General features: G+C 35.6%; 1 protein-coding gene across 2 annotated transcripts in view; it reads left to right on the top strand.

Annotated features, from left to right (window-relative positions):
* The window catches only part of LOC123308586 (protein madd-4), a 464545-nt gene that overhangs the window by 187753 nt on the left and 261160 nt on the right, over positions 1 to 15632 (top strand). For both annotated transcript variants that reach the window (XM_044891314.1, XM_044891315.1), the window contains exon 2: positions 14729 to 14846. In XM_044891314.1, coding sequence (XP_044747249.1) covers positions 14784 to 14846 — 63 coding nt within the window. In that variant the 5' untranslated portion in view covers positions 14729 to 14783. The remainder of the gene's footprint in view (positions 1 to 14728; positions 14847 to 15632) is intronic.

Raw genomic sequence — 15632 nt, 5'->3', positions numbered from 1 at the left:
AGCTCAAATCTCGTCGTAAATTCCAAACCGCATAAAATTGGCGAATCTCAACTTTACGTCCACTAAAATCGCGCGATGGAGTGCAACATTCGCCCAGGCTTGCAGCTTGCAACGCCATTTCCACCATAAACATGATCCAGGAATTCTAATTTGTCAGAGTGTTATGACGCGTGTTTTAGAGCGAAATTGATCACCTTGTAAAGTTCCGCACTTGTATATGTCTTGGATGCTGTGAATATTGTCAAAACGTTAAAAATTATTGATGGTTATGCGCTCTCATCAACTTGAAATATTTATGACTTTTATACCGCCATTCGCGGCTCCGATGATGTTTATAACGCCGATAAATAAATTGGCGCCGTCCTGTGAAGAATGTCTTTTATCTTTGCTCTGGTCGCAGGATTGATGAATCGAAATTAACAAGTATAGTGTCTTTATAAGTGTCCAATTAATCATGTAGGTTGTAGAGTTGTTTGCAAAGGTATAGAACTTAGGAATGGCAGAAAATGCATTGAAATGATCTTCAACTTGATTGAACAGAGAGCTTAATGTCAGGGGTGACCAAATATTGATAGCCATGATTGTTCCATTAGGCAGCACTACAAGATATTTTGTACTCAAGAAGACTGCAACTGGAAGAAAAGAGAGCCAGGATTAGAGGAAGGCTGTTGAATAAGAAGAAGAATAATAACAGTGTTAGAAGTTATAATGGGAAATTTTCAGTGATAGCATTTAGTAAACAGATTGTCCCGAAATTAGGTTTTCCAAACATTCAATGTTATTATTCTACGTCGAAAAGTAGGATGGAAACTTCACATGAATCTACGAGGGTATATTGAAAAATTCTTAGCATACTATAAAAATTTCAATGTCAAAATTTTATTACTCAACATATTCTCCTCTTAATTGGATACATTCATTATAGCGAACCTGCAACGTCTCTAGACCTTTAAAAGAAATGTTTCTTCTTGCTCTGCAAAACAGACCTCCACAGCTTTTATTACCTCCCCGTTGGAAGAAAATTTACGACCTTTTAACCTTTTTTTCAGTTGAGGAAAGAGATGATAGTCGGATGGAGCCAAATCTGGTGAATAAGGGGGGTGTTCCAGTAATTCAAACCCTAAATCACGAATTTTTTTTACATGGCCACATGAGATTTGTATGCAGGGGTGTTGTCCTGCAAAAACAAAACACCTTTAGATAGCTTTCCGCGTCTTTTCTCTTTAATTTTTTCCCGTAGAGTTGTCAGTTATTTCGAATAGTAATCTCCAGTTATTGTTCTACCTTTATCCAAAAACTAAATCGTGATTACTCCATGGCAATCCCAAAAAACTAAAGCAAGAACTTTTCCAGCAGATTTTTGGACACGGAACTTCTTAGGTCTTGAAGAACCAGACTGTCGCATTCCATCGATTGTTGCTTTGTTTCTGGATCGTAGAAATGTACCCAAGTCTCATCCATAGTAACAATTCGGTCTACATCGTTCTCAAATCGAGCACAGATCGAACGCGATGCTTCTACCCTTGCACGCTTTTGTTCAACATTCAAGCATTTGGGGATCCATTTTGCAGCAATTTTTTTCTTGTTCAAATTGACGTGAACTATATTCAGTGCTTCAAATATCCGTTTCAGCCCAATTCGACGGTCTGATAAAATCATTTCATGAACTGCATCGATATTTCCGGGGACTGACACAGAAACTGGCCTTCCGGATCGGTCATCATCTTCAATGGAAAATTTACCTCTTTTGAATCTTGAAGTTCAATTTCTCACGGTCGCATACGAAGGACATTGATCACCAAGGGTATTAAAGTATATCTTCGTAAATCTGCTTACCTCTCAACCTTTTTAAATACAGGTACTTGATGATGGCTCGATACTCTAATTTTTAGATTTTCACAATTTCGGTGGACATCTTCTTTCTTTTAATTTATTGCGTGACTCTGGTTTACTTTTTGAACTCAAACTTCACACTGTCATTTCTAAAGAGCTATTGTTCGTTGCTATGTTAACGTAATATTTTGTTATGCATTGAACTGGTCTAGGCTAACTAGATATCAATACATCCACGTATTTCAAAAAATGGAGTGGACAACAGTAAAGATGTACCTACCTAAAATGTGGAAGAATTCATGATGAATGCTGGAAATTATCACCCCAAGCCAAAATATACGAACATAGTCTACGTGTCGTGTTTCTAGCTTCACTGGAATTTCAGAAAAGAATAAAAACTGAATTTTATACACCTTTTAAGGGTGGTATCTCGGAAAGGGTCGGGCTGAGGACGTTTTGTTACAGCAAAGACCCATCTTAATTTTATACGAGCAATCATCTCCTGAATTTTTTCGCATTAATTTGGGAACAACCTGAACAGGCCAAAAAATTGAGGATCTTGTCTTTCGCGTCAGCCATCATGCATGCCCAAACACAATGAACGCTTTCTCTACAATCGTACTCTTTTCTGGAGAGCTTTGATAGGTAGGCCCCCAAGTGTTGTTTTAATGGTCTTCCTCATTTTACATCCCATTGATCCACGGTACCTCTAACCTGTAGTTGGGGAGCCGACGATGCTATATCGGGATTTACCCGAGCGCCGTGGAGATCTAGTGGATTTTGAAGATTAGATGGTAGAAAGAAAAAAAAGGTTTTATGATGTATGCACTTTTAGCGGTGGGGAACGCGTCTGCAGGGTCTCAAAGATGTAAAAAAAAATCGTCAGGTGTACATACTCGAGCGTGTCAGATTAAGATACTGTATATGCTCTACGTGTCTCCGATAATGAATTCATGCTTATCTGACAGTTTGCGCGGTGGGACTGGCCGTACGGAAGAGTTGGAAATGGTAGAAAACAAAATTTTTTCCAGCGTGTCAGAATTTTGGAGAATATATTAATTGGACCCAAAGGAAGCTACTTTTCAAGGACTGACAATTTGGACGTGACGCAAGGTCACAGCGGTCCTTTGAAAATGTAAAAAAATATCGTTACTTGTACATACTCGAGCGTGTCAGATTTTCATACAGATGGTTAATCTGGGTATTGTAGACGTGTTGACCCATTAATCTGACACTAATCAGGGGGGGTTTTCTCAATCCGACACTTTGAAGATGATAAAAATCCCTTTTTTTCGAATATTTCCCTGCCAGTTCGTCTAATCGTTTTTGTGTTCATTATGAAAGTTGTAGATAATAAAATTTTACACAACTTTTGTCTGAAGCAATTTTGCATACTCTTAACCGTTCTCGAGTTAGAGGGTGATTAGGGCGAGAAGCTTAGCTACACATGCGAAAGGGCAAGATCAATGTAGAATCCCAGTCTAATCTACTATTTTCAAAATGATGAGGTATTTTTATGATGACAATTTCGATATTAGTCACGAAAATGTTAGTGTTGTCTGTGACTGAACCTTAGAATGTACTATTTTCCAACAAGTGAATTTTCGCTTCAGTATGTATTGCTAAATACCTCGCATTAATCGCCATATATCTCAAAAACGTTTGGACGTAGAAAAAATTGCTTGAGACAAAATTTGTAGAAAATGTTATGCTCTACAACTTTTATAATGAATGCGAAAAAGATTTGAAGCCCAGGGAAGGAGATAATTCAAAAAAACCGATTTTTGTGACTTTTATGGACAATTTTTATTGTTTCGGTTCGCTTAAACTGTCAGATTATATTTTTTCCGTTATTCTTGAATCATTAGGCTTCAAAATAAAAAAAAAACGCCACCGCGCTCGAGAATGTACACGCGACGTTTTTTTTTTTGCAACTTTGGCGTCCTCCCACACATTTTCGACACGCTTAAATTGTCAGATTAAGAGAATATATACTTTTCAACATGTAATTAACCACATATATTTTAATCTGACATGCTCGAGCATACTCGAGCATACTCGAGTACATATACTATGATCGTTTTTTTTTCACTATTCTGACAGGCTATCCTAGACAATTCCCCCTATATACAGGTCTAATTTTTGGTAGAGGTACTCTACAGGGTCCAAGTTATGTCCCCTTATATTAATCTGACACGATCGAGTAAATCCCGAATTTCCCTCTTCGGCTCCCCAACTACTGCCTGGATCGTTAAAAAAAGCATATTTTCAGGTTACTCGACATCTTTTCCAGCCACAATATCTCACTTTCTCTGCCAGCCTCCATTTGGTGCAATAACCGCCGAAGATGTCTCCTCTCAGATCGAATTCAGGAGCGCGCGTTCCTGCCGAAATTAAAGGGCACAAATCAATGATCACCGCAGCCAAATTATTGTTGTTCCCGTTTCACGTATTCCCAAACCGATATTGTTGCTGGAATGAACCCGGCCTGGCGGCTGCGGAACGTATTTCATTTCCTTATCGGGCTGGAGACTGGAAGCAGGTCCAGAATTCGGATAGCGTCTACGCTCACAAATACGACTAACGGCAAACATAAATTTGTTCCGGCGAAGTTCAGAAGAAGAGGATGATATTGGATATGGACTATATAAGTTACAGATCGTGTTTAACATTTTCAACAGCTCGGGATTATAGTTGGTGTGCATCGTAAGGTAGCTTTAATGTTCACGGAAAACTTTCGAAACTTTCCTGTTCAAACGCGACGTCGAAAATTAAGACGTGAGAGACGGAGGGAAACTTCCTCGCGAAAAGTTTGAATGGAAGAGTGGAGATTTCGAATCAAATTCGCGGTTGAGGTGGGTGGAAATAGCATGGTTTTTATTGAAGTGAAGTTTGATTATTCCGAGTATATATCTAGGGATCTGGTTTCGAGACGAGTACTGTGTTTACTTTTTCAATTTGGGATTGTATTTCATACCTGAGATGATAATTTGTATCCATTTCATTCTATGGTCAGACCTTAGTTAGTTGGGGAGCCGACGATGCTAAATCGGGATTTACTCGAGCGTCGTGGAGACCTAGTGGATTTTGAAGATTTCTTCAACCACCACTTTCAGCGGTGGGGAAAGCGTCTGCAGATGTAAAAAAAATCGTCTGGTGTACATACTCGAGCGTGTCGGATTAAGATACTGTATATGCCCTACGTGTCTCTGATAATGAATTCATGCTTATCTGACAGTTTGCGCGGTGGGACTGGCCGTACGGAAGAGTTGAAAATGGTTAAAAAAAATTCCAGCGTGCCACATTTTTGGAGGATATGTTAATTGGACCCAACGGAAGCTACTTTTCAAGAGACTCACAATTTGGACGTGATGCAAGCTCACAGCGGTCCTTTGAAAATGTAAAAAAAATCGTTACTTCTACATACTCCAGCGTGTCAGTTTTTCATACAGATGGTTGATCTCGGTATTTTAGACGTGTTGACCCATTAATCTGACACTAATCAGAGGGGGTTTTCTTAATCTGACACTTTGAAGATGATAAAAATGCTTTTTTTTCGCATATTTCCCTGTCTCTACCTCTAATAGTTCTTATAGTCATCATAAAAGTTGTAGATAATAAAATTCTACACAACATTTGTCTGAAGCAATTTTACATACTCTAAACCGTTCTCGAGTTAGAAGGCGATAAGGGCGAGGAGCTTAGCCACACATGCGAAAGGGCAAGGTCAATGTAGAATCCCAGTCTAATATACATTCATCCAATTGTCAAAATGACAAGGTATTTCTATGATGACAATTTCGAAATTAGTCACGAAAATTTCAGTGTTGTCTGTGAGTGAACCTTAGAATGTTATATTTTCCAACGAGTGAATTTTTGCTTCAGCATGTATCGCTAAACACCTCGCATTGATCGCCATATATTTCAAAAACGTTTGAACGTAAAAAAATTGCTCAGGACAAAATTTGTAAAGAATGTTATGCTCTACAACTTTTACAATAAATGCGAAAAAGATTTGAAGCCCAGTGGAGGAGATAATTAAAAAAAAACTTATTTTTATGACCTTTATGGCCAATTTTTATTGTTTCGGCTTAATAAAACTGTCAGATTATAATTTTTTCCGTTATTCTTGAATCATTAGCTTCAAAATAAGAGAAAACGCCACCGCGCTCGAGAATGTACAGGTGGCGTTTTCATACATTTTCGACACGCTTAAATTTTCAGATTAATAGAATTAAATACTTTTCAACATGTAATTAACCACATATATTTAATCTGACACGCTCGAGTAGGTATGTACAATGATCGTTGTTTTTTTTAATATTCCGACAGGCTGTCCTAGACAATTCCCCCTATTTACAGGTCTAATTTTTGGTAGAGGTACTCTACTGGGTCCAAGGTATGTCTCCCCAACTACATAGAGTAAAAATGGTGTTGTATGTCACATTAAATCAAAGAAAAAATATTTTATTATTATTATTATTATTATAATATCAACAAGAGTAGAGGTGTAAATCTATAATACTCAATCTAAATAAAAAAAAGCACACATGCATGAGTGAAGTGAATAACCGAAAAAAAAAATCCAATACTGTTACATAAAATGATCCCAATCTATCCGTTTCCTGGAACATCATGATATTCATAAATCAGTTTCAGTTGTGATTAATGAGCCATATAATTCAATGATTTTAAATGAACCCTTCATTAATCTCTTGTGATTTCACATCATTCACTTATCTATCACACTTCATTTGTGACATGATATAGGAACGTCAATGCCACAGAAAACTATATAATATAACTTGCGTTCAAAAAAATTCGTCGTCAAGTAGGCTATGGAATTTTAAAAGTTGATATTTAGGGTCTGAACGTTGGTCTTTTCTTGAATTACTTCATCTTCCCAAAATGTAAACAATGATGACATTAATCTATACATCGTAATTTCGTATGGAAAGTGCGAAAAGCATTTCTTCCATTGAGTCAGATCACTAGAATCTAAACAATTTGAGGCGGTTAGAAAAACTCTTGGTAAAAATTTTAACCGATGTCCACTATTCTCATACGTAAGAGACATGAATTTTGAACGGATCGTGGTAGTATGTTTTTTCTTAGTGAAACGTTTCTACCTATTTCAGTAATATGAATAAATCACAGTAAGAATATCAATATGTTCATTAATTCTTTATAAATATTGAATAGATTTGGTCGTTACTGAAAATCCATGACTAAACTACAGAACTGAATTACATGAAAATAAATATTAGACAATTTATTAAAATTCAATTTATCATTATCCTTACTCATAACGTTCTACTGTTAGTTCCATAAAAGAACTCCAATTTTTTTTTAGATGCTACAAGGAAAGGTAATTAATATTTTCAATTTTCTGATAACATGTCAATCTTTATGAAAACAAACTGATGTCTTTCATTCAAAATCGTATGGCATAAAATATGCCAACAGATAGTCCAGCCACTTGAGATAAAACCCGTACATACACGTTCGTGGAACTTCTGTCTTCTGTCATCATATTTTCATTATTGCTGAATAACTCTGAGGTTTTCTTCTTTGGTGGACCACTATTTTTTTCGCTTGAACATACCTGTTCAACGCATCGCAAAACAGTACTTTCGAAACATTGATTCATTCAGCAGCATTGGGATATACATTGGGAATGTCGCTGGAACATTGAAGAATTTTTCCACTCTCCTTCAATTTTCTCCCCAATTTTGAAGTACGATTCAATAATAAATGCTTTTTGCATATCCGTAAAAACCGTATTGATAATTTCCTGATCATTTTAATTCAACAACAATGCAAAATGCTAACTTCTAACTGACAGTTTACCTGGAAAGCTGAGAATTACGTTTAGACACGAAGTATCGACCTTCAAAATTCCATAGCCTACTTGAGGACGAGTTTTTTTGAACTCAGGTTAGAATATTGGTCTAGCTGTTCACATTCTCCTTTGAATTTTATATTCTTCTTTTCAGTAGAATTCATCTTGCATATTTCTATCACTGAAAACTTCCATTTGGCCGACATAAGCTCCCGAAACGAAAATTCAACATTTAACTATTGATCTTCGGAATACCTGTCAACAAAATCCGAATTAATTGAATTCCATTATGGTCTGTTGCTTGCGATAAGACTTGTTTGATTGCGTTCGTTTAGTGGCCTTTCGATCAAGTTTCCACATGGACTTTAATTAAAAATTAATTAAAAGCCAAAAGGCGGCGTAGAGTGTCAACAGATTTGTATTGGGAAATTTATACGCACTCCTGATTCGAAATTATAGCTGTCTACAATGCTACAACTCTCTGAAATCCTAGTAACGTGTTAGATTCCTAATAGGAATAATCGCTGCCAGTTATATTCTCAATTTGTTGTTTTGTGTAATTTTAGATTGTGAATCATTCACTTTTGTGGATTGTATTATTACTTAGTATCACGTTTTCCATTTAAAACACTACAGTTGGGCGAACAGACATGTTACTGGACAAAAAAACTCCTGAACTTGAATGAAAATGAAAAATGGTTTCGTAAACAAGCAATTTGTCGACAGCCTTATTAGAATATTGTAGACTTAGGTTAGATATGGCATCTTTGTGAAGAAACTTGGGGTAAAATTTGGACCCCCAATGAGATTTCCCATTTTGATACCCCAAATATATCGGTATATTCTCACAAAATATGTATTAATATTTTCGGACAAGGAATCACTCCTGAATTTTTACCACATTTTTAGTAAACATCCTATAAAACAATCGGCATTTTGCTATGAATTCTAAATAATCCCCATCAAAAAAGCTGTCTATCAGAATCGCAACTCACTAAAAATTCCATTACTCACGTTCATAATTGACTATCATGTTATTGAACATCCATCCAATTCCACTCTGTTTTCAAAGGAATTATTGTGTACTTTTATACTGAATAGCATGTTTTTTGCCTTTGTTATTCTAATTTGTATTCATTATCCAAGTGAAAGTTCAAATATTTCGATTATGTTGGGAATTATGAACTTCATTGTAGAATTTATTGAATCATTTTCATCTTGGGTTATCCCTTTCATTAGATAAAAAAAGCGGTAAACATGAAAGGGGTAGTCCAGCAACGAATTCCTCACTTGACCCTATGTTTCATTGCACATTTTAGTAGAGCTTAAAAATACTAATTCAAAGGGTGGTGAAGTCCCGTATTTGAGAGGCTTATAACTTTTGATAGGAAAATCACAAACTGCTCAAACCTTTTGCATTATTTCTTATATCTTTTTTTTTTCTCAGATGAGAAATGAGCCTCATCCCATAAGAAATTTATATGAAAATTCAATTTTTTCACGAAAAACTGTATTCACACACATAAACAAAAGCAAACGACAAAAATTAAACAGTTTGTGAAATGAATTTAACTATATTCATGAAAATTTCGTAATGAAGGTATATTGAAAAATTCAGCTCACCAAGAATTTTTCCTTGACAAACTTAAAATGGCTCGACTATAACATAAATTACAGTAGGTAGGTATCCTTTTTCGAAGGAAAGTACATAGAAATCTTCTCTCTTCATTTGAGAAGAGTGTTTCTGAATTGAAGTGACAAATTTAAATGGGTGATTCTTTAGCTAAAATTAAGGGGGGTCTTTTATATAACTTTTTGTTACACACCCTTTTCCCTCCAAGTGACAACCCTTTGAAATTTGGTAAAAAAATTGTTTCATTCAATATATCCACTTCGGAAAGTTTTAGACGAATGAAATTTGGCAGATAACTGATGCTAATAAATGGCAGTTTTTGAGTTTTTTTGTTACCCTCAAACGTAATACAAGGGGCGGAAAAAGCAACCCCTATAATATTTTGCATCAGAACTCTTTAATGCCCTTAATTTTCCTATTTGAAAAATTGATTTGAAAAGATAAACTCAATCTGCAACTTTTTTTTGACTTGATTTTTCATCATAAAGTTGTCAGTTTGATCACACAAAAATTAATTAAGTAAGCTGCTGACAAATGAAGTCATATGTCAAATAGTTTTATTGTCCTGATTTTCTTCTCAATTTCCAAAATGGATATATTAAATGAAAATAATTTTTTAACCTAATTTCAAAAAGGGCTGTAACTTGGAGGAAAAAGGGTGTTGAACAAGAAGTTACATAAAGGATCCCTCTTAATTTTTGCTAATGAATCACCCTTTGAAATCTTTCGCATCAATTCAGGAACACCCTGTATATATCAACCTAAATTATAAGTTACTCTGACAGGAATCCATCTGCGACTTGGCAAAACTCTAACGATAAAAACGAAATTAATACAATCTAATTGGGATCTCGCTCTAGTAACGCAATGTCGATTGCAAAAATCAGTCCACCAAAATAACGAGAAAAATCAACAATTTCTACCACCCCCTCTGAAGATACACAATCGATAGCAGTTGGAAGCGTGGGGGAAACTACGAAATCGGTTTGCGTAAATAAAAAGTGGAGTGACGCCTGGGGGTGGAGGCATGATTAGGTTATCGAGAAGGTTTTGTTAAGTGTCTAACGATGTTACAGAAACCGAATCAGAGTGAAAGAGGCGGTAGAAATAATTGATGATGCTTTTTCGCCTTCCTTCTATTATTTCCTAGATAACCTTGTACGTTTTCAGATCTGTCGATATTTCGACGATGAGAGGGAGTTATTTTTAGATGAGAACGCGGGGGAAGCTGTAGGTAGTTGAACTGTTACTGATGAAACAGAACGCGCTTTGAAAGGGGGATTTTTCTCCACCTATAAGAATTAATTCAACGATTCTGTTCCAGAATATACATTGCTATTACAAATAAGTTACAATTCGCTTTTTTATTGTAGAAAATGCTTTGTTTTCAGAACAAAATGAGTAACAAGATAATTAAAAGTAATAAGGATAAATTCAGATGCATACCACCTGCCGATATGAATATCAAAAAGTGTTACGATCTGAATTGAACTAGCCAATTTGCCATCGTCAAGGCCCCAAATGGAGTACGCTCCATCGAAGAAAAGCAGATGCTGACCAAGGTTTCGGTCTCATTTGACCTCATCAGAGCAACATAGCATTTTTTCACGATGGAGAACGTTTGGAATTGATGGAACTTTATTCAATATTGGCAAGTGCTACTGGGTACTATACATTTGCCCAGAGCGCCACCCAATATGAAACGGTGTCCGATTCAATCCCCTCCAGATAGAAACCAAGACGAAGTGAAGAAGACAATAGCATTCTGGCATCTGGAGGGGATTGAATCAGACACCGTTTCATAATAGGTGGCTCTCTGGGTAAATGTATAGTACCCAGTAGCACTTGCCAATATTGAATAAAGTTCCATCAATTTCAAACGTTCTCCATCGTGGAAAAATGCTATGTTGCCCTGATGAGGTCAAATGAGACCGAATCCATGATCAGCATCTGCTTTTCTTCGATGGGGCGTACTCCATTTGGGGCCTTGACGATGGCAAATTGGCTAGTTCAATTCAGATCGTAACACTTTTTGATATTCATATCGGCGGGTGGTATGCATCTGAATTTATCCTTATTATTGTATTCAGTGCCTCCCTGTTTAGGCGTGATCATGCTTTTATAATTGAATGTATTCTACATCGCTGGCTTCTGATGGCAGGCAATTTTAAAATTCTATCTCAAAAAATGTCTCTTCTGTTGGATGATTCTAGTTGGGATCCATTTTTCGATTCCTACGATAGAAGTGATCTGCCAAATCTGTCGGAGAAACCAGTAATCAACTGGGGCAATATCTGTGGAATAACGCATTTCTAAAAAAATTTTCGAAAATTTGGGGAAATGAAGCCTTTCAACGCCTCATTGTTCATTGTTCAGTTCATGAGGCACTGAATTGACTTGCTTTGGAATGATTCCTATGGATTTCAATTGTTGGGGAACTGCTTATGGAGCCTGTTGACATGATTCTGCAAGCGCCCTGTTCGTCTGACTCTAATCTTCATCAAGTTATGACTCCGATAGTTTGTTTTCGATTTTTTTTGGATGCCCAGAGAGAGGTTTGTCTTCAACGCTGAAATCACCATTCTTGAAAGCATTCCCTACATGAATTAACAGTTGGAGCATTGTCACCAGGAACTTCCACAAGATGCAGAAAATTAAAACCTTCCGCAAATGCTGTTTAGTTAAAATATAATATTACTTTTTCAACATAGTAAAAAAACAAGGTTGTTGTTCAAAACGATGTAAAATGAACATTAATAATAGTTAAAGCAACGGTTTTGTTCATTTGAATCAGTAGGTAGTTTTTGTACTAAGTTTCGAAAATAATATCGCTAAGATGGTGGAATAGACTGATGTAACGTGCGCTCAAAAAAATTCGTCGTCAAGTGGGCTGTGGAATTTTGAAGGTTGATATTTTAATCCAAATTATTCGAAGAGTGAAAAAATGTTAACATACCGATGAAATTATAATAGCTAGCAAAATTTTCGATATAAAAACTTCTTATGATAAGTTCCTAGTCAATCCACACAAAATTTGAAAGGCTTGCCCGATAATTTCATCAAATTTAGTAGATCATAATAAAATAATGTTATTATCTATAGAAGCTAAGCGTCTCCTTCAAAGGTTCAAACACTGAATATGCTTGAGTGTAACAAGGCATATGCCAATACATTAATCTTTCTCTGAAATAGGGCATTTGCGAAGAAAAATCAATTCATTTCACAACATCAGTAGAGAAGCATTTATTAATTTCCTCAACAATATCAATAGAAAAGCTTTACTTAATATACAGGGTTAGAACTATTTAGAGGGGGACTACAGGGATATCGACAACCGTTTGAAATACAGGGTAGCTTGAATTACAAAAAAGTTATTTAAGGATGAGTGGTTTGGTGTAAATAGTTCCGGAATATCTCTGATGGTTCCTGAGATCATTTTTTCCTCATAACTCATTTGTTTTTGGAGATAACCACACGAAATTCGGTGTGAAGTCGTAGTCATAATCCTACATCGCATATAATACAGCGATTATACTGGTGTACTACTTTTCTGTAATTTAAGCCACCCTTTATTTTTATCGGTTTTCGATATTCCTATAGTCAGAATCTAAATAGTTCTAACCCTGTATACTGATTGAGATGTGTTTTCATTAAAGAATTTTCTTCAATACCAACCAAGCCTAACCCTTTATACAGAGTGAGTCTATGGTTTCTACATGTAGAGGGTGAGTCTTTGGCTCCTACGAATATTTCAACAGTAGATTCTTGTGATCAAAAGAAAAACCTTTTTATCGTACTATTTATTCCGAATCGGCTCGATTTGAAAGACACAGGTTGTTGATAAATCATAAAAAAATGTAATTTTTAGTTTTATCTCACAAATGGTTTTAACGAATGAAATGTTTTTCGTTGAAATATTTATAAGGGTCAAAGACTCACCTTGGATTTCAACAGAAGATTCCTGAGGTCAAAAGAAATACTCATCCCTTCACCATTTCTTGCAATTCTGCTCGGTTGAAAAGAATATCCGTAAAAAATGTAATTTTCTGTTAGATATATCTCTCCAACGATTCCATCTAACGGAATGGTTTTCGGAAAATGTTTTTCATTGATGTGACGAATCTTAATGAATCTCTTTCAAATACAAAATTGACAATACCATCAAAATACCAGAAATTCAAAGAACACAACTCTTGGAAATAGATTGAACGCCCACCAATGGCGAAAAATTGGGTACTTTGGCTGAATGTAACTCTGTTTTCTGTTTGAAAGATGCACGGATGTGAAGAGCAAGCTCACTTTTTGAAAGAAAATTTTGTTTTTCCACTGGTAGCATATATCTCATTATGAAAACTTAAAGTGGCTTTCATCTTTATCTAGGTCGAACTGGAAGATGGTAAAAGAAAACAGTGTTTGTTTTTACCTCAAGAATCCACCGTTAAAATATATGTACAACCCTGTATTTACACAATATCGATGAGCGCTGTGCGCAAAGTGAATAGAAATGGGAGACAGGCAGTCCAACTGCGGATCGGCTGACAAACAAACATATCAGAAAGAAGCCACCTAAATATTTCATAGCGAAATGGGATTATCGCTCAAACTAGCGTAAAGCTCGTATTTTCAAATAATGTTTCAGTGTTTACTGCGATGCCGGGATCGCCACCAGTTTAACGAGATAAAACCGAAAAACAATAACATTATTGTTGGCTGCGCAGCAGCGCTGCGGCAATAAAGCCATAATATGGATTGTTTATTGACGTCTGAAAAGGAAAAATTGTGTAATATGATACAACAGTACTTCCTGGCTTTTATGCTATTCTGTCGGAAAATATTCAGAGAGGGCTGCAGACTAGGACTAGTTCCTTGGCTATGGACTGATAAGGGGCTCCTTCAGCGATTATGAGAGCCTGAAAAATGAAATATCATGAAAAAGAAGAAGAAATAAATAAGAATTTGTTTCTTTGGCGAGGATTAACTTTTTAGTTATAAATGATGAATTTTTCATGCTCCTTTATGGAGAATCTATCATAGAGGGTGCATGACAAAGTTCTGCTTTATTTTTGGTAACCATAAATAGGAACAAACTCTTTTAGGGTTTGGTATTGCTTGGCACAAAATGGCGAATGCGATTGTCAGACTGAAGTATATATTATTATATATATACATTCGTTTAGGAAGAAAATGGGCTATTTCATAATAATTAGAGTCATTTCAATATGACAGAATTCATGAATATTCAATTCTTTTATTGATATGAATCCGGTTTGATCTGTTCGAGTATTTAAATTGAAATCATCCATCATGACTTCATATTATTTATTTGGTGAATTGTACGGTTCAGTAAATGAGTTGATTGCACTATTTGGATATGATAATATTGATGTGAATTCTCGCTCATGATTTTTTTTTTGTTTCAGATAAATCTAAATGGATATTGAGGTATATTATGTGACAAGTGGATAACATTTCAGTATGGAACACTTAATTATGGAATGCGTTAAAATAAGAAGACTACTCGTGCTTCTTCTAGTAGCGGTGAGTTACTTTCTTTTTTTTTTCTATTGCTATTTCCACGAATTCAGTAGCGTTGTAAAAACTTATACAGGAAGTCTCACAAGGAATTTTACAGCCCTTATCATACATAGAGTGTATTAATGTATCATCACTCAAAATAGTTACTTAGAAATGTCATCTATCCTTTGTTACCAATATAGGTATAGGATGATAGTGAATTCTGAACAAATTTCTTTCTTTGTATGTCTGGCTTATGCCAGAAATACAAAAAAATATTATTATTTCAGAATGAGTGGATTATTTCAGACCAATCTGAAAATCTAAAATATGTAACCACCATCTGGGTCATTTTTCGGAATTCCCTTTACCTTTAGTAGAACTACATAATCAGGCAATGTGAATTCATTATATAATGATCGAACAGATTCAAAAAGTGTACGACATTTCAATTTTTCTTTTCACAATTTACTTTCGAAATTGTATGAAAGAGTTGGATTGGGAGGCCAAGGAAACAGAGACAGTGTTAGTTTACTTTGTATTTCTGAAGAAATTTCTGTATTTCACATGAATGACTTGACGAAAACAGACGATAAAAATGTTTTTTGTCAATCTGAACAAAAAATGACATTTTACGTACTAATTTCCGAACGGAAAGTAGGCTATTTTTGAAAGCGAGTACTTTTCGTCCTGATTCACATTTCGTACTGATTTACTTTTCGTCCGGCTGTTCGGTATATATTGGATCCCGAGGCAATTGAATCAATTGAATGAATGCAGAATTTGATGAAAACATAAGTGACAGTAACT

This window comes from Coccinella septempunctata, chromosome 2 (assembly GCF_907165205.1).
Source record: "Coccinella septempunctata chromosome 2, icCocSept1.1, whole genome shotgun sequence".
Classification (NCBI taxonomy): domain Eukaryota; kingdom Metazoa; phylum Arthropoda; class Insecta; order Coleoptera; family Coccinellidae; genus Coccinella; species Coccinella septempunctata.
The sequence above is the reverse complement of the archived record's forward strand: the minus strand, read 5'-3'. Positions and strand labels throughout refer to the sequence as shown.